Genomic DNA, 25,787 nt, shown 5'->3' with positions numbered 1-25,787 from the left:
TGGAGGGGAACACAGCCAGAAATCTTAGCAAGCCACCATATTTCGGAACACCACTCAAAAACAACAGAAAAGGTAGCTATGTAAAGTCAGAAGCTTTTCTGATTCCTGCATGATTTGAAAAGTTCAGAAAAATTATTTTACATGAAACAAAAATATTGTCAAGCTTCAAAAGATCAAGATGTACGTAGGAATGCTTTAGTAAACTGGAGGAAGGACCTCTGAAAAATTAATTAGGGTAGAGTTAGCAAGGCACTCAAAGGGGGGGGGTGGGGGGAGGGCGGGATCTGACCTGGGCCCACTTTACTCCCTAACTCAGTTGAATGTTGAGCTGTTAATATTGCAGCCTGAAGGAGCCTTTAGGGGTTCCCATTATGTTCTTAAGGGATGTTTTTGTTCTGGCCCTATTATGTGCTGTTTGATATCAGACTGGAGGAGGGTATAAGATGTTTAGTTACGAGGGAAAAAGGGAAGGACAAGGAACTTGAATATGTGATTAGCTAATTACAGGTAAGGTTGCTGATCCATTGGCTTTCTACTTCTATATTACCCATCACCCCTCTCCTGACCCTGCTTTCATCATAATCTAGTTTAGACTAGTCCTGTCACTGTAATCACTATTCTTCCAGTTGCTTAGTTCCAAGTCATTCTTGGTGTGTTTTCTCTCATCCAATATTCAATTATTTTATTTAACAATATTGATTAAATGCCTGTTATATACCAGGCACTCTTCTAAAGCTCTGGAGATACAGCATGGGTCAAAACAGGTTCCTGTTCTGGAGATTACAGTCCAGTTTGGCTGTTGGGGGAGCATAAATATACATGGTGGTAATTGCTATAAAGAAATGTAAGAGTGGCGAGAGATGCCATGGTGCTGATGCTGAGAAAGCCTCTGAGATCTCGCTGCAAGCTCCAAGAGGGCCTGGTAGGACTTTACCAGCCTTGGGCATTATTGCATCCCCCTTCCTCCCCCCTCACGACTGCTTAGAATGGTTCCTGGCACACGACATTCAGTATTAGTTGAATGAGCAAGTGTTACAGGCCATAGAGAAATTGGTTAAAAACTTCCCCCGTTTTACATGTAGATCAGCACAAGGCACAGTCAGTTGTTACTCTAATTCATCCCGTGCTGAAATACGAAGAGGAAACTTGTCTCTTAGGAAGTCAGTAACATCAGATAAGAGTTGACCATTGGATTATCACCTGTCATGACTTAGTCATCACTTTGCCATCGGCGGCTAGGTCAGGTCAGTGTCCGGTCCATATTTGGTAGCCTGGATAATCAGGAGCGTTTCGTGATCGAACATTCTAAGTACTGCAAAGCTGCAGATCCCTCGAGGACGGTACTTAGCTTCTGCTAGTCCCATAGCATATAATACATTGAACGAATGATTGATCAAACAATAAATCGCGACTCCCCGAGGCAAGCGGACTTGGAGTGCGGCCCCGCTTCAGGTCTGGTGTACGGGGCGACATACTTGACCTGCGAAGATCTGTGGGGCACGAACTCCGGCTAGGCCTGGCTCTAGGGCCCATGATTGCTCCAAAATGCCCGGATGTAGACACCCGTATTTGCGAGCACCGGGGAAACCTAAAACCTCGTCCTGCGCCTGCGTCTCTTTCCCCGCGCGGCCTGTTCCGCCCACCAGCTGCCTATTGGTTTCTACTGACTGCCTCTCGGAAGGCCCGCCCTCTTAAAGGAGAAGAAAATCCCAGTAGGCCAGATAACTTTTTAACTACCTGACTTTATCGCGCAACCAATCACAAGCAGCGATCTTCAGCCTTGTCCAATGAGATTGGGCACAGGATCACGGCCCGCGGAGTTTGATTTTCGTCCAGGAACGCGGAAGTAGTGAGCCTGTCCTGGAGAACAGCAGGTTGTGTGGGACACGGGAGGAGGCGGCAGCGCCTACCCTGGAGTTACCCCGGCTGAACGAGGGGCTCCAGGGCTCAGTCCCGGGTCAGTGGGGGCGTCGTTACCACCTGTGGCCTGCAAGCCGCGGCGCGCGGGCGGACACAGGTCTGAGCGTTCCTGGACACATCTGAGCAGTTCTGGACCAGGACTAGCGCACTCCTGGCTTCGTCGATTGAGGATTTCGAGACAGGGTTCCTTAGCGACCGCATCTTAACGTTCCGGTGTTTGCTGGGAGGCTCGGCTTCGGAGGAAGGTGAGCAAGGTGACAATGCTAGGTTAGAGAGCCCTTAAGGAAGCATGCAGCCAAAAAGAGGGACTCGACCGGGCGCTAGTCTTAGCCAGTTACATACTAGTTGGGTGACTAAGGTCACTTAACTTTTAAAATAAACGAGAGGGGGTGGGTGGCACTCTGCTACGTTTGTGAGGAAGAGGTACTGTTCATTTTGTTAAAGACTTGGGTTGGCCCCCTTGCCTGCTTTCAAGGATGGGCTGAACTTAAACCTCTCCTGATTCAAAGGAGAGAGCTTTGCTGTCGCAATTGCCTGGAAGGCTTCCCTGCTAAGTGTCCAGTCTGTTGTTACTTACTAGGCTCAAACATCCTATGAACTTTTGATGCAGTTTAATTGATGAAGTTTCCTTTACCAGGCCTGCGCCACTCCCCATTCCTCTTTCTCTTTGACTTCCTTCAAAATAATACTGGTCAGAGAGGTTAGTTGATGGTGTGATGTGTAATGAAAGGACCCTTCCAGATTATTTAATACAATTTATGCGACAATTAATTATTTGTCAAGAGTAATATTTTCTAATTTTTTTCCCTGCAGGTATTAAGAAACTGATGATGTTTTCTTGAATTTGCTTCTGTATTTGCTTCATCAATGTCTTTCATACTGAATATTTTAAGAGAGATGCTGGAATATTTTGGTGTTCCCATGGACCAGGTAAATGTTTTTTTGATGGGTTTCAATGAATCTGTTGTATTTGTTCTTGAGTCTCATTTTGAAAATGATTTGTATGAAAGCATTTAAGGCAAAATTGTTATTTCTCTTCAGGTGTAACAAAGGCGAGTTTGCAATAGTATAGCTTTGATAATTTGAGTTAAAAAAAGAGGTAAGATTTATTAGGAACCTGTTTACCTGATAGGTCAAATGCCAACAAATGTTTACTGTACATATACATGAGGATGCTAATAGGATGTGACCTATATCTGTTGCTCATAATAAACTTCGTCCTTGTTATGGGATCTTAGGAAAAATGAAAAGTCTAATTTTTGATGCTTTTTAAAGAGAAAATGCTTTGTGTTCAAATCTCTGCCAAAAGAATAAATATTGTGTCATATTTTTTTGGAGGTTCCTGTGGGATTAGTTTATACCTATATGGGAAGCCCAAGCTAAAAGACACAGTATTATTTGGATTACAGTGGCACATTTCATTTCTATTATATTTTCAAGAAATGAGTTTCAGCAGATATATTCCATTGTAAGTAAAGAACTCTTAAATTGTCTACAACCTGATTTATTCATTCCCCTCTTTATCTCTCCTTTAAAGGAGACTACATGAATATACTCTGTATTACCTCATTGCTGGAGAAATTAAAATTGTCAAATTTTGATTGGGCCAAAAGATGGGATTTTTAGCTGGGAGGAGGGGAGACAATTTTTTTGAGCATAGTTCCCAAGGTATTTATTTCTGACATTATCAGAAATAGAACAAAATGAATTTGTGGTGCTTTCCTAAAAAATCTTTATTCCTGGAATACGTATGTTCACTCCATCCTTTTTTTTAAAAAGACAAATAATAAAGTTTAATTCTTTGAAGAAAATACTTTGAGTACACTGCTTTATATTTTCTTTTTAAAAATAAATGTAATTGAATCTTTTACATTGCTTTTTTTCCCCATAGATATATAAACATGCTTAATAGAGTACTTTTTAAACAATGCTTTATGTTAAATAGGTTTTGCATATTTGGGTTAATAAAGACTATGGATCAACTCGGAGTATTGTTCGTATTATTGGGAAAATTCTTCCTTTAGAACCTTGTCCCAGACCTAATTTTGAGGTAAGTCAGTCAAGGTGCATTGCTTAATCACTGTGTATAAAATATTCATAGGTACTCCTAAGGATATAAGGTAGAACAAAAGAAAAATATTTCCTGCAAGCCAAAAACCTTTGGTGTAATCCTGTAAACAAGACATTTCACGTATGTTTTTGTGTTTATTTCTTTAAATAATTCAAAGTTGGGCAGGTGCAAAGCAATACTACATAGCTTTTTTTATTCTAGTTTGTGCTTTATGATAGCTGACATTAACCAGGGGAGAGAAAAGTGCTACACGTTTAGACTTCAGAATAATATTTTCCTCAGTATTTTTTTCTTGCTAATAGGTGCATGTTTTTCTGTTGAATATCCTTTTGTCTTTTCCCTCTTGGATTTTTAACTTATTTAATTTCCATGGGCATGAGTGTGTCTCCCTCTCCCCCCTCCGCCTCCATGCAGAGCTCTGACTTATTTTTCCCTTTTTTTACTTTAGTTGGTCCCAATCCTGAACTCTGTAGAATCTGGTGACTGTGGATCTGTAATTCCATCTTTTGCTGATATTTTGTGTGTGGCAAATGATGAAGAAGCCAGTTATCTCAGATTTGGGTAATTTTACATACTTATCTTGGAAAGTGGGTTATGTTCTATAATCTCAATTATTGGACATGTTGAAGTTTGTTCAGACTAATTATTTTGTCTATTTCTCTACTGTGCTGTCTCCTACTAATATTTTCCTAATAAGGATGATTGGTTGTTTTTCATTTTTAGCCAGTTATTCTTAATGAACATTAAAACTAACATCAGGCCTAGGAAGGAATGACAGTAAAAGGATATCAGAATCACTGTTTATTTTTATGAGAAAGCTGTTTCCTATACTAGATTTATTTTATTTTATATATTTAGTCAAAATTTATAATTTTTATAGACAGTGATGTTAAACATATTTCAAAATTTGAATGTATTTCTCCTAGGGAGTATTAAGTTATTTGTTAGTATATTAAGATACAGGATTTATGCATAATAAGGGTCAATTATCCAAATATTACAACCGAATTATTTTTTATGTATCAAACTGGTTTATCAGTTTTTAAAAAATTAGAATACCATAAATTTACCCTTAACATTATACTGAATATAAGGCTTTTCAATACTGTGTATGCGTATTCAGAGTACGTAGAATGTCTAAAGAAATCAACTGTACTTTTAAATGAATAAATTTGTACTATGTTTAAATCAACTAGGCAGGACAGTTACAGGATAATTAGTTTTGTTTTACAACCTAAAAGCAAGGTTTGTTCCTTCCTTCATTGATCATTTATTGGACACCTATTAAGGCTACATTCTGTTCTGTGTATTGAAAATACAAAGTTACTTTATATAAGATGTAGCGCTTGATCTCAGTGAGTCTAGAGACAATCATGGGATAAAGAGAACTAACTACTCTGATTTTGTTTTGGTGTTTATTCCTCTTTGACTGAAATAATTTGTTTCTCTTGGAAAATTTGCCTCCCTCTCCCTCTCCTTCCATTTCTTCCTTTCTTCCACCCACAGAAATGGTATATGGAAAAATGAGGAAGACGAGAAAAGTAAATTTTTTCATCCAGTGCAAGTAGTTTGGGATCCATTGTCACCTGCTCCAAGACATAATAAACCAATGAAAAATGATCAGCCTGTAAGTGAAGCTGCAATTAAAAAAATAGCTGCGCTTGAAGATGAACTAACTTTTCTTCGCTCTCAGATTGCTGCAATTGTGCAAATGCAGGAACTGAAAAACAGTACCAATTCTGGTAAGTAGTTTTGGATTTTTGTTTCGGTTAGATGATACTTGTTTAGTATTTAAGTCATAATTTAAGTCTTATTCACAGTTCTGAATACGAATGCTTGATGTTCATGTGTCTTGTGAATAATATTAAATATAAAAGGATGTAGAATATATAAAACTATTATGTCTGATGTTTATTTAGAATAAATCAAGATAAATTGGTATTGAGGGAGATGGCTTTGGTTTAAAGAAAAGCAAGCTACTGTAGAAGATTGCACTTTTGTATTAAAAAGCCTATTTTCTAAGTAAGCTTTTCTACCTCTTCAGGAAAGCACTGGAAATTTAAGAGGAGAATATACTAATTTGAAAGAAGAGGATAGGTTTGAGGCTTCATATATTTGTAGTTTGAAATTACTGCTGCTATTCTCCACCAAGTTAGGTGAATAATGTTTTCTAGATGATCCTTTTCTAAATTTTTAGAGACATAACTTGCTTTAACGTATATACATGCACACACATAATATATATGTATATATACACATCCATATACTCATGTATAATTTATATATAAATACATAAATACATGTTATAAATATATAATGTATCATAATATATAAATACTATATAATGTGTAATAATAAAAATGAGATATAAATATACATTACTTTTTTAGCTATCATGTGACACACAGCCTTTTAGAAGCAAATCTGTTGTGAAAAAGTTAAGAACAGTAGTTACCCTATTTCCGAGGGGGATATAGTGTAAGACCCCTGATGGATGCCTGAAACCACAGATAGCATTGAACCCTATGTATGCTATGTTGTTTTCATATATATATATATATATACCTTTTTGCTTAAAGGAAGTACTTCATGACACTTCTCTGGTATATCCGATTGCTAGCATTATTACTGTTGTGCTTTGGGGCTACTATTAAGTAAAATAAGGGTTACTTGAACACAAGCACTGTGACACCATAACGATCGATCTGATAACCCAGATGGCTACTAAGTGACTAATGGGTAGGGAGCGTGTGCAGTGTGTCGATGCTGGACAACAGGCTGCTTCATGTCCTGGGTAGGACGGAGCAGGATGGTGAAAGATTTCATCACGCTACTTAGAACAACATGCAATTTACAATTTATGAATTGTTCATTTCTGAAATTTCCATTTGATTATTTTGGACCAAGGTTGACTACGGGTTGCTGAAACCATGGGAAGTGAAACTGCGGAAAAGGAGGGACTACTATACTCTGTACTCATCCTAGGCTCTTGCCTAGAAAATACATGCTTGTGTGTTTCTACACTGTCATCATAGAGCGAATATACCATTCTGACTGTTTCTAACTATAAGTTTAATTTTGATCATGTTTTCGTTTTTAAAATACAGGATGAAATTCAGATTGTGAATTACCGAAAAAGTACTTTTTATTTTCTCTTTAAAATGTACCTCCCCCTTCCCACTTTAAAGGGCCTGCACAGAAAATCCTAATTGGATTAAAAGTAATTTTACTCTTTGGCCTGATGCTTATGGAAATTACCGAGCAGGTGGGATTCCTTGCCACATGTCCTTCCTAGCCATGTCATTATTTTAGTACCTTTACAGAAATTGTTCCTGTTTTGGTTCTTAGTAGTGTTGTGTATTCTGTGAAAGAGAATTTTGCATGGTTTTTTCAACAGACTACTTTGTTTTTAGGCTCCTTTGACTTCAGTGATGGGCCTGGTGATTTGGGACAAATGCCATCATCAGAGACTGCTCAACTGAGTGTCGGATCAGATCCATTTTCAAGTTCAGGGCTGCCCTGTCCTCCTCCTCCACCACCACTGCCCCCTCAGTTTTCTTCTCTGCAGCCTCCATGGTCTCCTCTTGTACAACCAGGATCTAATAATACTTGTGACTCAGATAATTCAGCAACTGAAATGAAAAAACAGCACCCAGGTGCTAGTAAGACCGATTACAGTCGTCATTCAAAAACCCAGAAAAACCAAGATGTTCCAAACATGTTGGATGTTCTCAAGGATATGAATAAGGTTAAACTTCGTGCTATTGAACGGTATGTTGTCATAATTTGAGAAATGAACCAAAATTTTATCAATGATATTTTTAAGAATTATTATATTTATCAAAGTAAACATATACATGTCTTCTTTTATTCCTTTTCACCCCAAATGCCCCTCCCAGAGGAATCATTTTCAATTTTTTTGAGTCTTCCTTCTAGTGTGTTATCTCCATATTTTTGAAACAACATACTTCTTTTGCTATTTCTTGATATTTTAATTATATTTACTTTCCATTGTTAAAGATTAGGAATATATTCTCAGACATTCTACCCTCTCACACACACATACATATATTTCTTATTACGTAGTTAAATCGCAGTCTTAAGTGAGTATTCAGAATGTATATCCTTATAACAATATTTACAGATAATCCATTTTATATATGATTATATTTTGTTTGCCGAAAGATTTTATATTCTTGTTGGAGTTAATAATTGCTTCTCTGAGTTCCTTTTTTTCTTTTTAATTCTTCTTCAGGAGGCCTCTGTCCTGTTCCAGCTTCACTTGGTGCTCTCTAAACCTGCTGCATTGTCATCTTCCTAAGGATTTCCTTCATTATCTTGGGCGTTCTCTTACTCTTTATCCTGTGTTGCATCATCCACTTCCTGGGTGTCATATCTTCCTATGGCCTCCTGAGAAAGAGTGCAGTCAGATAGATTATTTTAAGACCTTGCATATCTGAAAGTGTTATTATATTCTCACACTTAATTGCTAGTGTGGCTGTGGGTATAATAGGCAGAAAATCATTTTCTCAACAATTTGGAGACATTGTTCCATTGATTTCTAGCTTCCAGTCTTCCTGTTGAGGAGTTGATATTCTGATTCCTAGTATGAAACCTATTTCTTTATTCTTGAAGCATTTCAGATCTCTTTGGTCCTGGTATTCTGAAATTTCATGATGATGTGCCCTGGAGAGTTCTTTTTTTTTTTTTCCTTATACTGGACCCATGTGGACTCTATCTAGAATTTTAGGTCCTTCATTTTTGGAAATCTCTTATAAACATTTCTCTGATAATTTTCTCCTATTCTTTTCTTCTATTTTCTTTTCCTGAAACTCCTATTAGAAGTTTGAACACCAGAATTATTCCGCTTACGTTCATATCTTTCCTTTTACTATATTCTTTCTCTTTGCTTTTATATTATACTTTCTAAGAAAATTCTTTAATTTACCTTTCAACTCTTCTATTGCATTTTTAAAAAAATTTATATGCATATCACTTTTTTTTTTTTTAAAGACTTTATTGGGGAAGGGGAACAGGACTTTATTGAGGAACAGTGTGTATTTTTCCAGGATTTTTTCCAAGTTGTTGTCCTTTCAATCTTAGTTGTGGAGGGTGCCGTTCAGCTTCAAGTTGTTGTCCTTTCAGTCTTAGCTGTGAAGGGCGCAGCTCAGCTCCAGGTCCAGTTGCCGTTGCTAGTTGTAGGGGGCGCAGCCCAGTATCCCTTGCGGGAAATCAAACTGGCAATCTTGTGGTTGAGAGCTCACTGGCCCATGTGAGAATCGAACTGGCAGCCTTCGGAGATAGGAGCACAGAGCTCCAACCGCCTGAGCCACTGGGCCGGCCCTTCTATTGCATTTTTTTGAATCAAGCAGAAATTTTATTTCCAAGCTCTTCAAAGATTATTACAAACACAAATAAAGTATCCTTTAAAAATTGTCACAAATTAAATCAAATGCCCATCATCAAAGTAAAACATTTAATGACATTAAGAATTCATTTAATTTGTAAGATTTTTCACATTACATTTTTTTAAAGACATGAAATAATGTATTTTTTAAAAATACAACCATAACTTTAAAGTAGTGTATCTTAAGAAGATAAAAATCAAATCTGCTTCATACACAAAATGGGGCAATCTACATGACAAACATCAATCTTTCCAAACAGGTTTGCTAAGAAACAGCTCCCTTGTTTAGTGTTACAAATAAAACAATCTCATTTAGAAAAATCAAGATATCATTTGATTAATAAAGCCTATTCTTCCCCCATTTTTTCACTGGCTTACCTTCATTTAGAAATTGTATACATTCATAAGAAAAGAACGAATTTTGTTCCAGTATAAAAATCTTAGGAACAACAAATTACAAATATTCAATTTTTTTAATAAAAATGTTTTCCTTCCCAAAATGTTAACATGCAGTAAATAAAATATACATAATATTCCAAGTATGGAAACACTAGTAATTCACTTACGAAAGAGGTTCATTTTGGTATATTTGGTGGTAAGGTTTTTGTTTGTCTTAAAAGCATAAAAGCATTACACCAAACAAACCAGGCCATTATTATTTAAAGGTCTACTCCTTTGCCTAGTTTCCTAATTTGAGTAGAAACTCATCAATTTCTATAGAATTTTGGCTGTAGTACCAGGACACAGGAAAGGTCTGAAACATCTAAGTTATTTGGTTAGAGAAAAACATTTTCTTGAGACTTGGAGGCAGTCGTTCATCACATTGCACCTGAAGACATTCCTCAGCAAACTTCTTTCCCACCGTCTTCAGAGTAAAGCACAGGATCTGGGCTCCCGGAAGTGTTGCTTCTGACTGGCATACCAACCAGGAGGACATCCTTGCAGGCATTCTGCCTGTGGTGCTGTTGGAGCTCTGCAGCCACCTGAGAGACCTTGGTCCTCTGCACGTGGCCTCCAGTTTAAGAGGCTCCACCAGGCGCTGCAGGGAGTTCCCGCTGGCCTGGTGGTTGGCTCCAAGGGCCTCTTCTATTGCATTTTTACCTGCTGTCCTAGTTTTAATTTGCAATAGCCATTCCTTTTTCTCTGAATGCCTTTTTTGTATCTACTTGCTTTTGTTTGTTTTAATCCACTGAAGATATTCGGTAGAGTTTTAAGGGATTTTTTGCTCTTGAATTATCTAGTTTTCCTGAGTTCCTTTTTTCCTCTTGTTGGTTTTAGTTTCTAGCGGTAGTTTTGGAGTCTTAAGTAGCTGATACTTCTTGGCTGTACATTGACATTTAAAAGTGAGGCATTGAAAAGCTGATTGAAGATTCTTTGTGTGAGGTGGATTGTCAGCTGGTGAGCTTTATAATTTAGTAAGGATTGAGTAAGGAAACTGACCGCTATTTTGTTGGCCAGACCCCATATTTCAGTAGCTGTATGTTTTTTCTTTGGGGCTAGAGAGTTCTTCAAACCCATTCTTGGTTAGAAGAGATGGGAATTAGATGGGGGCATGAGCCAGGTAGTTTGGAGGTTGAATGGGGAAAGAGAACAAGGAAGGAGTATATCAGTATGCAGACTTCCTTAATCTCTTTTTAGGATGGCAGCTTACCGCCCACTCCTCCCCCCCCCCCCCCATTTTCATCAACTTTCTGGTTTTCAACATTTTATTGAATCATTATCTAATTTCTCCTCTCATAATCTCTTTGTCTTTGTGGGTATACATCTTTTTAATCTCTTTACTGCCATTTTAGTAGGATTTTGCAAACATCTGCCATTTTCATTTAGAAATCCCTCAGCGAAGTTTCTGGTAAGAAATATGTTTTCTGTATCACAGTGTTAGGACAGAGACGTCATATAGTTATTAATGAGGTTATGATTTGATCCTTGTATGAGGCAGCTAGTACAGAGATGGATGTACACACTTATGGCTCTATGTACACACGATGCCAACTAGATCGCTTACTGGTATCACTGGGCACCGTCAATGTAAAATGGTGACTCGGATTGTTACCATCACTGGAGAAACAACTAAGAGGCTAGTAGAATACCCTCCATGTTTCTACAACTTTTCTCTCATGTTTCTACAACTAACCTGGCATTATACATTACTGTGAAATCAGATGAGACTTCCCACATCTTTACATTTACAGATTTGCTACCCACGTTCTCTGCCTTCCATCTTGTTACTGTGAAGTGTCTTTGTTCATGGTCAGGCTCTCCCTATGGTCACTGCTTCTCCTTCTCTTCTCAAGGATTTCACTTAAAATCATCCCTTCTGTCTTCATCATCACATTAACTTCTTTACTTTATTCTCCTTACTCCTGAGTATTTCCCATCTTCAAAACATGTATATACACCCCCAGCCGTTATTAGTTCTCTGTTCCCCTTTCCGATAGAAATTTTTGATGCTGTCTACAGTTTGTTTCCATTTCTCACTACCTTTTACTGATGGTGATGTGATGTCTCTCTCCATCACTCCAGTGAAATTTGCTCTTGTCTAGGTCACCATTGACTCCATGTTGTCAAATAGCATTGTTCCTCTTGACCCCTTGGCAGTATTTGATAGTCTGTGCTTCCCTCTTTTTTGGAACACGTTCTTCACTTGGCTTCAGGGAAATCAGACTTGGTTTTCCTCTTAATTCATTGTCTACTTCTTCCTCCTTGGCTTATTCCTCCTTCTGAGCCTGGTCTGAATGTTGGTATGTCTAAGACTCAGACTTCAGCCCCCTTCTCTTCTCCATCCCATGGTTTCCTTTGTTGATCTCATCTAGTCCTGTGGCTTGACAAACCACAAACTAATGACTCCCATTTATTTTTCTATCCCCGACCTCTTCTCTGAGCCCCATACCTACTTGACAAAGTGCCTACTTGACGTCTTCATTTGCCTGTCTCTCAGGTATCTCAAGTTTCACATGTCCAGAATAGAACTCTGCCTTCCTACCTGTTCCCTTCCTGTACCTTGAAAATCTGTTCTTCCCCAATTCTTTTGCATATCGGTAAATGGCAACACCGTCACCCAGTTGCTCAGTCCAAACATCTAGGAATCATCCTTGTTTTTCCTTTTCCTTGCTGTCCCAGATTCTTTCCATCAGCATGTAGCTCTAATTGGTGAACCCTCATGATCCAACTGCCACCTCCCAGTCAAAGCCTCCATCTCATCTAGCTTGGACTGCTGCCGTAGCCTCCTAAGTGGTCTGTCCCTTTTCATTCTCACTTTCTTATCTTTTCTCCGTATAGTAACCAGAGTGAGCCTTTAAAAATTGAAGTCAGATCGTGCCATTTCCTGCTTAAAAACTTGTGGTGATTTCCATGTGCTCAGAATAAAATACAGACCCCTTGCTGTGGCCTGTAAGTCCCTCCAGGATCCAGCTCTTGCTTCTCTCTGACCTCACGTCCTCCTTCCCATGTTACTCATTGCACTCCAGCTATACCCGTTTTTCGTTTTTCTTTTCTCACACATGCCATGTTCCTTCCTGATGCATCCACTGGAGGTTTACACTAAAATTGACTCCTTGTCATTTCCTTAAAGAGGATCTCATCTCCTTAAAGAGGCTTTTCCTGATCATCTCACCTAAAGTGCTTTCATTCTAGTCCCTGCCCTCTTACCCTGTGTTATTTTACTTGCAGCACTTCACTTATTGCTATCCACAGTGACCTTGTTTACTCCATTGATTATCTGCCACCAGAGTGTTCCTTGGGAGCAGGATACTGCTCTACCCTCAAGGTGTAAAATGGAGCCTGGTAATAGTAGGCAGCAAGTAAAGATTGAATGAACAATTACCTAATGATTTTCTTTTCATGAACAATCTGGTCCTTTGAAAAGTTCTTAAATATTTAAATTTTCCACTGAAAAGTTAGATAATTCAAAGTAACGATCTTCAGCACAGAGATATTTGATCAATCCTAGGTCATAACAAGGCTGTGGTAAAGCCCCACTTGGTTTCTTGGTTTTCTGATTCCTATTTCATTCATGGCAAAAAAAATTTCTCTCTCTTGAAGACTAATTAGATTGTAATACCTTATGCTTGTGTTTCTGTTATGTTTGTCAACAAGGAGCTTAAATTACACAAAGTTTTAATTTATTCAACTGAAAAAAAATAGGTCACCTGGAGGCAGACCCATTCATAAGAGGAAAAGACAGAATTCACAATGGGATCCAGTGTCTTTAATATCCCAGGCACTTAAGCAGAAATTTGCATTTCAAGATGATGATTCCTTTGAGAAAGAAAATAGGTCTTGGGAGTCTTCTCCATTTTCCAGTCCAGAAACTTCAAGGGTGAGCTCTAATGATGTACAGTTAATTTTTCAATTTTTCTGAAGTGTACGTGTATTGTTCATGATATAACTTGGCCTTCAAGCTCTCTTGAAGTGATTACGCAGAATGGGCTATACAGTTATTTGTTGACGCTGCTCATGTTTTCTGTTGTTTTTGTTAACTTTTCCATGCTCATTTCAGCTTATAGCCTTCTATGAAGTTTTCTGAAATAAAACACTTGAGTAGGAAAACATTGTGTATAAGTTTATAATGGTTTGTCCTGGACAGGTGCTTGCTTGAAGTTGCTGTCTGCGGTATGAACAGGGAGTCAAACTGAGAGGACCAGAGAAAAATGGTGTGAATAGATTCCATCTAATCATGGTTACATCTGAATCCCCCAGTACTTTTCTCAGTCAAATATAGACTTTGGATTTTTCAGTTAAATAGAATGTTAACTGTGCTTTTAAAAAAAGCAAATGGGAGCATAATTATCTTCAGTGGCAATGCTTTTTGGTTACTTAAAGGGGCACACATTATATTTTAAAAACTTGACTCTTAAGATTGCTCCTTACTTGAAGTGTCTTTCCTTTAATTCAGACGTAATTCTAATTTTGGGAGTGGTTTTCCCATCTCGTAATTTAGCTGAGGTAGTACATGAGAATAAGCCTTGTTGACTAGAGGACTGTGAAAGAGGGACAGCGTCTGACAGCAGATAGATAGATAGCACTGAGGAGTGGTAGCTGTCAGAAGAGGAGGACATGGAAAAACTAAGAAGGACATAGAAACTCCAAGAGCATAGCAGAATGAGGGAAAATTGTCCTCATGTTCTAGCATGTGTGGTCTCTGAGTTACTATCGTGTGTGTCCACAATATCTGATGTTTATCATCAACATGATAGGGTCAGGAAATGCTTGACTCTAAAAAGACAAAAAGGTATATGTTTTAGTGTAGAAAATTACAATAAAAAATGAAAATATGTCTAAAAATAAATGTTTAACATTTGTATAGAAATTTATAACTTGCACAGTACTTTTAACTTAAAAGTACTCATTTAATTTTCACAGCCATATCCTAAACAACAACAAAAACCCAGGGCCAATATTATCTGTTTTACACACGAGGAAATGAGCCTCCTAGTGCTCGAGTAATCTGCCCATAACCCACATCTGATTGGTAGAGAAATGACTAGAACTTGGTTTATTAAAATGCTAGGGTGTTTGAAAACCTTCAGTTACCTAAGGAATTCACTTGCATGGAAAATACTATTTCCCAATGATAGTGAATCAATGGGGAATTACAGGGTTGTTTTATACTGCTCACTATTCTTAGCACTTTCTCTCCAACCAAATATAAACATCTTAGAGAAAGCATGTCTTTTTGTATATTTTCAGGCACAATGCCTGACACATAGCCCACTCTCAAATAACTATTGTTGAATGAATAAAACCTCAAGGGGTCATTTAGTGCTTGTGGTGCCACTTTTTTTTTTACATTAGAATAATTTCTATGTTAAACATTTGCTTTATTTCAGTTTGGACATCACATTCACAGTCAGAACTAAACGAAGAACTGACAAACAAAAGGTGTGAACAATGTGAGCTGTGTCTACACTGTTACAAGGAAAAACTGTAGAAATATGCTGGATTTCTTTCAGTACAGCTTAATTTTCTGTTAATGAAGTTAAATGAAGTCTGTACACTGGGGTGTATTAGCGCCAGGTCTGAAGAGTTGACTCTTAAGAATACCTGTGTGGTTTTGGAAGATCCAGCAACTGGATCTGATGATACCGTGTTTCCCTGAAAATAAGACCTAGCCGGACAATCAGCTCTAATGCATCTTTTGGAGCAAAAATTAATGTAAGACCCGGTCTTATTTTACTATAATATAAGACCCGGTCTTATTTTACTATAATATAAGACCCAGTCTTATTTTACTATAATATAAGACCGGGTCTTATATAATATAATATAAGACCAGGTCTTATATTAATTTTTGCTCCAAAAGATGCATTAGAGCTGATTGTCCGGCTAGGTCTTATTTTCAGGGAAACGGTAGTTATGCATATTAATTTTTTTCCATGTATGTTAATGTTATTAAAGGCTGAATACACACTTTGAATGCTGAATACACACTTTGAATGATTTTTCCTAAGAGCTAAATAGTAAATGACTTGATGTTTCTCGTTAGAGGACAGTAGGGTCTCGCTGTAAGGTAACAGAAGCCATTTTAATGGATTAAGAAGTTCATGTAAACCAAGTCTGTATGGTACTACCAGCAAATGATAGTATGTTTGAGTTTTTTAAAGCAATTATGACTTCCTAATTTAAGAGCCTCTGAATCTTTTAAAAGTTGGTAGTGATCTGGTTTACTTGGTTGACCTCCAGGACCTTGGAGATTTTTAAATAATATAATTTTTTTCATTAAGATAGTCATAGTTTGAATCATATAGATTGTGTCTCCTCAGAATTCTTCCTGAGGTGATAGAGAATTATACTTAAAAACTGATTTGATGCTAGTATTTAAAGAATCTTCTTCATAATTTTGCCTATACTTGCTATGTAAATATGCATGTCTATCATTTCATTTCCTTTGTTCCTCAGAGTTATATTCTTTCCTTTGTAAATAGAATGTATTATAAAATAAATGTGCCTTTTTCACTTGGTTGTGTTTTGTAGCAATTTAAATTCATTTATTTCTTCTGACTACTTGTTCATAAAGTCTGAACTTTTTTTGAAAGACAGTTCTGTAGATAGAGTTTCGAGTAATACAAATGAAACACATAGATTTGGAGTAGGTATTTTGTCCTTCTGCCCATATACTAATATGATAAGGAAATTTACATGTTTCTCTAGATCCTTCAGCCTGTACAGCAGCTGGGGGCTTAGGTTCCATTTGAATGGACTCAGCATTTACCCGTTTGCCAGGGTCTCCTTTCAGAAAAGCCCAGTTTGCTCACAGTGTTCTTATTGCTGTGGCAGAGAGTTGGTTGCCTGGTCCCCTCCATTTCCAACCCCTTTCTCCCTGGCCATCTTCCAGTGAGGGGTGACCATGCAGCCGCTATCATAGGAATAGACTTTGGATCAGAGAGAGATGAACCCTGCATTGCCGAGCTGTTGAACCAACACCAGCAAGAGCTGTCTCCAGACTTCTTGTTATATGAGGAAGATAAACAAGAAACATGGGCCTTGTGGGTTTTCCGTTACTTGCGGCCAAAGCATTCCTAATGACACAGAAGGTGTAGCGGTGTAGCTTAGATGCCTTCTGGGTAGTTTTGTGATTGTTTATTCCTGCTGTTGTTCCTGCCCCTCCTATACATTTCTTTACCCTGCCTTTTCTCTTCATTGTCCTTGTAATTAGTTTTTTCCCCTGAAATAACTGCTTTTTATCTCCCAAGGTAGTCTTGCATTTTCAGTTTTATAATTTCCTTATTCAAAAATGTGTAATGAAGAACCCCTGCCTAACATCCAGATAACTTTGGAAGATACTATCCTCTGCCAGCTGAAACATATTTCTTGAGATACCTCAAGTTGATTTTTTTTGGGGGGGGATGCTTTTCCATTCTACTTCAGAATGAATTTCCTGCCTATGCAAAGCCCATTTCAGGAACATGATGCATTGAGATTGAGTTGACCCTGGGTGTCCTGGTATCTTGGGAGAGGTGAGCACATGCCCTGGAATTTCCCTTCAGGAGGCTCTACAAAGCTCTGACTTGGGCTCCTGGTGACTGTTGTATTTGCTGTACAGCTCCTCAGGGTTAGGGATTCAGCGTAGGCCTTCAGCATGAATGTATACATAAATTAGTACCTCAATGTTATTTTTAAAATCATATTTGATTGCATTTAACTGGGTGTTTCCTCAGATGCCTTAAACTAAGTTGCATTCTCCTTCCCAACTGGCTGTTCATTAATCCCTATAAACTAATTAAGGTGTTTGAGCAAGGGCATTTGACAAAGCATTCTAACGCTATTTTGTATTTGGAAAATGAAAACAAGAAACAAAAAACTGTGGTTTATAAAATAGACTGCAGAAAATTGATGCTGTTCAAAATCCTGACTGGCTGAGACGTGCAGGTGATGACAGCAGTGGTTGTCAGGGCAGTGAGGGGGAGACCAGGCCTCTTAGGAACATGCAGCGAGATCTGGAGGGCCCCACATTGAAAACAGTGGCATGAGAAGGCTTGGGCAGGGGTTGTCAAAAGGCCTTGCTTTTCCAATGAGAATATATTTGTGCTTTAATCATGAAATTTAAATAGAGCTTGACTTGGGGAAGCAGCAGCCATTTATATGGTAGCATTGGGGAAAGAGGGTTTTTAAATAGGTTTTGCTCGATCCTAAGCACAGACTCTCCTTTTTGTTGGAGAGGTTAAATAGGCAATAGGATTTGTTTTAAATTGAAAAAAAACCCAATACCAACAATGTGTCAGGAGGCATGAAATGTGATATTTTATATCAGAAAAGGGCTATTGCAGGTGGGTTTCCCTGGAAAGCAGCCTCTGAGATAGAGATGACTGCAGAAAGTCTTATCTGGTGTGTTCTCAGAATTCTCAGGAGGGACGTAGGCCTGAGAGAGAAGTTGGGGCTGGGATGCAGTCTCAACAAGGGCCTCCGCAGATCCCGTAGGGAGCTCTGTAGCTGGGATAAGTGCTTTAGATTTATCTGCCATTGCTTTGCGGGGGCTAGATCTTTATACCTTGACATTGACCAATCATTTGAGAGGGGGAACGACCTTGAGCAAGGCAACCTTCTTCAGCTAAGGTTTCCACAGAGGTTGGTCAGTTGTAAAGATGGATGCATCACAGTCCGTTACAGAACACATGGGTTCCCAATATGTTGCAGAGCCCACTCTGCCTTACATTGCAGTTAGCTTGAGTAGTACTAGCTGTCCAGAAGTCCCGCTACTCTCGCCCTGTCATTGCCCAGGCCAGTCCATATGCTTGTATTCTTGAAAATATTTGCATTTTGAAAATCTGAAGTGGGGTAGGGTAGGAAAGCCTTTCCACTTCCAAAGATCTGTCCCTCTCCAGCCCTACTGTCCAGGTTTCTGTGTGGGTAACCTATGTTGGTTGATCACAGCTTTGTCCTTTTCTCTTCATGGACATTACTTATGTTTACAAGGACTCAGAAACATTAAGCAGCTATCACATCATGTTGCTTTGGGGACCGATGGAAAAGGTGCTAGAAATGTGCCAGAACTGAGTTACTTCTCTGAGCCCCAGGTTCTTCAACTGTAAAACAGAGAGGAGGCCAAATGGACGGCCACAGGAGGTCCCAGGTTTTCACAGCTGGTTAGAGGCAGAGCTGGGATTTGAACTCAGGCAGATGGGTGTTCCAACACTTATTTCTAACCTTAGGTAACACTGCCCATCTTATAAATTTTTTCAGTTACTTGTTTAGTCTTTGCTTTATTCCAGAAAGTATTTAAGGCAGTTTACAAGGATATGTAAAGCACCGCAGAATAAACTGAAAGGCAAAAAAACTCCCCGTTGCAGTTTTCCATGTTCGCCACGAGAGAGCAGTATAGCATCGGAGAGAGTCTGGACCGAAGTTAAAATGGCTAACTTGTTATCACGTTTGGATATCAGGTTTAGAAGTTATAGACATATGGGAGTTAGATTTAGTATTACTTGCAAAAGCAGCTTATTTTAAAGGACATTCACGGATTATAAATGCCCATGTCCTTGATAGATCTGAGATTCTCATGTCAGGCTAATTCAACCCTTTTCCCAACAAATACTAAATATTCTATAAAATTCAATGATAAAAGCAAGGGGTAGTATTGCTCAATTGCTAATCTTAAAGATTGCAGTGAGGTTCTCATAATATTTTCAGTTTGAGTACAGCTATTTACTTGACTACTAGGGAAAAGCACAAGCTTATTATGAATAATAGGATTACAGTTTTTGCTTTGATCTCAGTAAAGACTAGTATATTAAAGTAGGGGAACTTGTATTAAGTATACCATAACATACACACATAAACATGTGTTTCCAAAGATATTGTGATTGTGTAAAAGATTCTTTTCCCCTCATTTTTTTCTCCCTTCTGTGTTAGCCCAGCATCTTCCTGCAGCTGAGGTAAGCCATGTGGAAAGTTAATTCAGAGAGGGATATTTGCTATTTTAGACCCATCTGCCAGGGCATGGATTTATGCTGCAACACAGGATCCTCAGAGCAGGTCAACACTCTGTCCCATGAAGTTTTAGCCTTTGACTGGGTTTCTGCCTGGTTACCCTCACTAAGGACCCTTCAGTTCACCCCTATGGTCAGGTTTTTAGCTTTACCCTCAACAGCTGGTGGCTAGGGACCCTGTGCTGTGCCTGCTCTTGCCAACCCTTTCCCCTGGAAATCAGACCAGGTTTTCTCCATGGTCCTGCTGCCTACGGTCAATGATAACGATAATCATAACAGCTAAAGTCATTGAGCATTTAATGTGTGCTAGTCACTGTGGTAGGCCCTTTACACACAGTTTTAAGTCATACTCCCTTTCTGCAGATGAGGAAACTGAGCAAGAGAGGTCTAGTACCTAAGTCAGGATTCAAACTCTGGGGTCCAGAGTCTGCCCTTCCCAAAGGGTACCACCACCACTTCCTCTGACTTCCAAAAGCAACATACAACGTCTGGTCCCCAAAGTGCCAGACTGGCATAGCTCTGTACCTTGGCGAATGCTGTTTCCACCACGTGGGAATTCCTACTCATCCTTCAAGACACATGAAGGAACATTTTTCTCAGAAGCCTTTTCTGACTCTCCCACCCCATAACAGCACCACCAGTAGAAATGACCATTTCCCACCTTGCTTCTCATGGAACTGTACACTTCTCTTTGCTGCTGGATTTATTGCTTTCTGGTCTGTCCCCAAATCTACTGGGTTCTTTTGACCAACTTGAGGGTAGAAACGGTCTTATTTATCTCATTTCTTCCTATATCCAAGCAACAATCATAGCCAACAATCTGTGAGTACTTTTATGTGTTAAGAATGATGCTAAGTACAGTAATCCCCCCTTATCTGTGGGGGATATGTTCCAAGACCCCCAGGGAATGCTCGAAACTGCAGATAGTACAGAACCCTAGATATGCTATGTGTTTTCCTATATATACAGACATATGATAAAGTTTAATTTATAAGTCAGGCACAGTAAGAAATGCACAGTAAGATTAATAACAATAACTAATAATAAAAGAAAATAATTGTAACAATGTACTGTAATAAAGTTATGTGAATGTGGTCTCTCTCAAAATATTGTGCTGTACTCACCCTTCTTGTGATGATGTGAGGTGATAAAATTCCTTAAGTCGAGAACTTTCACCTTTTCACTTAAAGGAAGAAGTTTACAGCTTCTCTTTGGCATATCAGAATGACATGCAATTTAAAACTTATGAATTGTTTATTTCTGGAATTTTCTGTTTAATATTTTTGGATTGAGGTTGACTGTGGGTAAGTGAAACCACAACAAGGTATATCTACATATCACTTCATTCGTGTGGACTCAGTATAGTTCTTGTCATGTTGCAAATTCAAGTTTTGCTTTTAGGAACTTTCTGATTTTTTTTCCCTGAATATTTTGGATCTGTGTTTGGTTAAATCTGAGGATTTGAAATCTGTGGATATGGAGGGCTGACTGTATAGGTTACCTCATTTAATCACAACCATTCAAGAGAGATATTTTTATCCCCATTTTACAGATGAGGAAAACAGAGCTCATAGAATGCCAGTAGCTACTAAGTGATAGAGCTGGGATGGAACCCACGTTTGTGTGACTTTAGAGCGTGCATATGTGACTATTAGATTCTATGTCTTCTATTGACAAATGTGATAGAAAATAGACTTGATATAAGCTTATTTAGTTAAAACTACATTTATTATTTAGTAACAGATTTTATCCAATAGTATAAAAAATAATGCAAGTTGTTCAAATTCATGTAGCTAGAAGGTCTCAGAACTGGGATTTAAACCACCGCTCTTGAGGCCAAAGCTCTCAGTCTTTGTGGCCCATGTTTGGAGAGAGAGACCTCCCTAAGGCCAAGCCTCCTCAGCTACATCAGTGACTGCCTGAACCATCCACAGGATGGTGAGGCCCTTGGCCCTCACCAGGACTACCAATCCTGGGGGCCTGGGTAACGCCCTGGACCACACTGTGGACCCTAGTGAGCAGGTCTCTGCCCAGACAAGACATCCTGCCCTTTCTACTAGCTCTGGGTCCCAGCATGTGTCACAGAAGAGCCTGCCCAAAAATTGCCTCAGAGTCTTTGGAAAATGGCTTTAAGAGTAACTATTTCTTCTTTGAGGATGAATTTGATTTCTAGAAATAGCCAAATAAGTGCCAAATCTGATGAATGAGTGGATGATCAAGTGGATGACATCACGATTGGTCACAAATGAAGTGTGACTTGCAAGTAATACAAGTGATTCTCTTGCAAGGATTGTAATCTGGCTTTGAAGGCATTTCTGGTTCCAAAAACATTTTGAACAATTGCTACATTGGGCGCATTACCCAGGATGACTTTTGGAAGGACAACATTCATTTTAAATACAGAAATTCTGGTGAAGTGTCAGTAAATCAATGATAGCACTTTATTTACTAGTTATTTAAATTTATTTTGTATTAGTTTCAGGTGTGCAAAACAACATAGTGAACATAGTGATTAGACATTTATATACCTCACAAAGTAATAACCCCAGTAAGTCTATTACCCATCTGACACTGTGCCTAATTATTAGAATATTATCGACTATATTCCCTATGCTGTGACCATTTTTAAAAAAAATTATAGTTGACATTCAATATTATTTTATATTAGGTTCAAGTGTGCAACATAGTGCCTAGACATTTATATAATTTATGAAGTGATCCCTCTAATAAATCTAGTACCCACCTGACACTATACATAGTTTTTACAATATTATTAACTATATTCTCCATACTGTACTTTACATCCCTGTGACTCTTTTGTAACTGCCAATTTGCACTTCTTAATCCCCTGACTCCCAACACCTAGCAACCATCAGTTTGTTCCCTGCATCCATGGGTCCATCTATGTTCTGTTTGTTCATTTATCTTGTTTTTTAGATTCCACATATAAGTGAGATCTTACGGTAAATGTTTTTCTCAGTTTGACTTAATTCACTTCACATAATACCCTCTAGGTCCATCCATGTTGTTGTAAATGGTAAGATTTCATTCTTTTTTATGGCCAAGTAATAGTCCATTTTTTATATGTACCATAAATTCTTTATCCAATCATCTATTGATGGGCATTTTGGTTGTTTACATACCTTGGCTATTGTAAATAGCGCTGTAGTAAACATAGGGGTGCACATATCTTTTCAAATTAGTGTTTTGGACTTCTTTGGATAAATACCCAGGAGTGGAATTGCTGGGTCATAAGGTAGTTTCCATTAATTTTTTGAGGAACCTCCATACTGTTTTCCTTAGTGGCAGCACCAATTTGCAATCCCACCAACAGTGCACAAGGGTGCCCTTTTCTCCACATCCTCACCAATATTTGTTGTTTGTTGATTTATTGATGATAGCCATTCTGACAATGTGTGAGGTGATATCTCATTGTGGTTTTTATTTGCATTTCTCTGATGATTAGTGACTTTGCATATCTTTTCATATGTCTATTAGCCATCTGTATGTCCTCTGAAGAAATGTCTATTCAGGTTGTCTGCTCTTTTGTTAATTGGATTTTTTTTTTTTTTGGTGTTGAATTATATGAGTTTTTTAAAATAGATTTTGGATATTAATCCTTTATCAAATGTATCATTGGCGAATATTTTCTCCCATTCAGTAGGATGTCTTTTTGTTTTGTTGATGGTTTCCTTTGCTGTGCAAAAACTTTTCAATTTGATGTGGTCCCATTTGTTTATTTTTGCTTTTATTTCCTTTGTCCAAGGTGAAACAATATCAATAAAAATATTACTAAGGGTGATGTCTGAGAGTTTACTGCTTTTGTTTTCTTCTAGGAGTTTTATGGTTTCTGGTCTTATATTTAGGTCTTGAATTCATTTTGAGTTTATTTTTGTACATGGAGTAAGAAGGTTATCCAGTTTCATTTTTTTGTTTTGTTTTGTTTTGTTTTGTTTTTGCATGTATGTATCTATCCAGTTTTCCCAGAAACATTTATTGAAAGACTTTCTCTACCCCAGTGTATATTCTTGCTTTTTATTAGATTAAATGACCATAGAGGCCTAGATTTATTTCTGGGCTTTTTATTCTGTTCCTTTCATGTATGTATCTGTTTTTATGCCAAAACCATGCTGTTTTGATCAGTATGGGCTTGTAGTATAATATCTGGTAGCGTGATACCTCTAGCTTTGTTCTTTTTTCTCAAGATTACTGTGTCTATTTGGGTTTTTTTATGATTCCATTTAAAGTTTAGAATTATTTGTACTAGTTCCATGAAAAATGCCATTGGTATTTTGATAGGGACTGAATTGAATTTATAGATTGTTTTAGGTAGTATGGACATTTTAACTCTATTAATTCTTCCTATCCAAGTGTGTGTTACGTGCTTCCATTTATTTATATTTTCTTTAATTCTCTCTTTGATGTCTTATAATTTTCTGAGTACAGGGCTTTTACTTCCTTGGTTAAATTTATTCCTAGGTGTTTTATTTTATTTTTGACTTTGTAAATGATATTTTCTTAACTTCTCTTTCTGATAGTTTGTTTTTGGTGTGTAAAGATTAAACCAATTTCTGAATATTAATTTTTGTGTACTGTTACTTTACTAAATTTACTTATCACTTCTAATAGTTTTTTTGTGGAATCTTTGGGATTCTCTCTCTATATAGTATTATGTCATCTGCAAATAATGATAATTTTACTTCTTCCTTTCCAATTTGGATGTCTTTTATTTCTTTTTCTTGTCTGATTGCTGTGGCTATGACTTCCAGTACTATGTTGGATAAAAAGGGGTGAAAGTGGACATCCTTGTTTTTTTCCTGATCTGAAGGGGAATACTTTAAGTTTTTCCCCATTGAGTATGATGTTAGCTGTGGGTTTGTCATATATGGCCTTTATTATGTTAGATATATTCCCTCCATTTCCACTTTGCTGAAAGTTTTTATCATAAATGGATGCTGGATTTTGTCAAATGTTTTTTCTGCATTTATTAATATGATCATATAATTTTTATTTTTCATTTGGTTTTTATTTTTCATTTCATGTGGTGTATTACATTGAATAATTTGCAGATATTGAACCAACCTTGCATACGAGAAATAAATCCCACTTAATTGTAATGTATGATCTTTAAAAAAAAAAAAAATTTATTCGGAAATATTGGGGAACAGTGTGTTTTTTCAAGACGCATCAGCTCCAAGTCAAGTCTTGTCCTTCAATTTAGTTGTGGAGGGTGCAGCTCCGCTCCAAGTCCAGTCGCCATTTTCAATCTTAGTTGCAGGGGGTGTAGCCCACCATCCCATGTGACACTGAACTGGCAACCTTGTTGTTGAGAGCTTGCACTCTAACCAACTGAGCCATCCGGCCGCCCCTGTGTGATCTTTTTAATGTATTGCTGAATTCAGTTTGCTAATAGTTTGCTGAGGATTTTTGCATCTACCTTCATTAGGGATATCAGCCTATAATTTTTTTTTTTTTTTTGTGTGTGATGTCTTTGTCTAGTTTTGGAATCAGGGTAATGTTGGCTTCATAGAGTGAGCTTAGGAGCCTCCCCACCTCTTAAATTTTTTGGAATAGTTTGAGAAGAATAGGTGTTAATTCATTTTGGAATTTTTGGTATAATGCACTTGTGAAGCCATCTAGTACAGGCCTTTTGTTTGTTGGGAGCTTGTTGATTACTGATTCTATTTCATTAGTAGTAATTGGTTGGCTCAGATTTTTTGTTTCTTTCAGAGTCAGCCTTGGAAGACTGTATGCTTCTAGGAATTTCTTCCAGATTGTCCAATTTGTTGACGCACAATTGTTCATAGTATTTTCTTATATATATATATTTTTGTATTTCTGTGGTGTCCGTTACCACTTCTCTTTCATTTCTGATTTTATTTATTTGGGTTTTCTTTCTTTTTTTTTTTTTGATGAGCCTGGTTCAAGGTTTATCAGTTTTGTTTATCTTTTCAAAGAACAAGCT

General features: G+C 37.8%; 1 protein-coding gene and 1 pseudogene across 2 annotated transcripts; one reads left to right on the top strand and one right to left on the bottom strand.

The window, feature by feature from the left end:
- Window positions 1-279: 279 nt before the first annotated feature.
- Window positions 280-15,564, top strand: MTFR2 (mitochondrial fission regulator 2). 2 transcript variants are annotated; one of them, XM_019732697.2, is made up of 8 exons: window positions 286-2,165; window positions 2,734-2,850; window positions 3,866-3,970; window positions 4,440-4,552; window positions 5,498-5,733; window positions 7,405-7,762; window positions 13,542-13,716; window positions 15,227-15,562. In XM_019732697.2, exons 2-8 carry the CDS (start codon window positions 2,788-2,790, stop codon window positions 15,254-15,256), a joined length of 1,080 nt encoding a protein of 359 aa, XP_019588256.1. In that variant the 5' UTR covers window positions 286-2,165; window positions 2,734-2,787; the 3' UTR covers window positions 15,257-15,562. The 2 variants fall into 2 exon arrangements, with proteins under 2 accessions (XP_019588258.1, XP_019588256.1); XM_019732699.2 differs by lacking the exon at window positions 13,542-13,716 and having other exon boundaries at window positions 280-2,165; window positions 15,227-15,564.
- LOC109447937 (guanine nucleotide-binding protein G(I)/G(S)/G(O) subunit gamma-10) lies at window positions 9,622-11,725 on the bottom strand (annotated as a pseudogene).
- Window positions 15,565-25,787: the final 10,223 nt, after the last annotated feature.

The sequence above is a fragment of the Rhinolophus sinicus genome, linkage group LG05, assembly GCF_036562045.2.
Source record: "Rhinolophus sinicus isolate RSC01 linkage group LG05, ASM3656204v1, whole genome shotgun sequence".
In the NCBI taxonomy this organism is placed as follows: domain Eukaryota; kingdom Metazoa; phylum Chordata; class Mammalia; order Chiroptera; family Rhinolophidae; genus Rhinolophus; species Rhinolophus sinicus.
The sequence above is the reverse complement of the archived record's forward strand: the minus strand, read 5'-3'. Positions and strand labels throughout refer to the sequence as shown.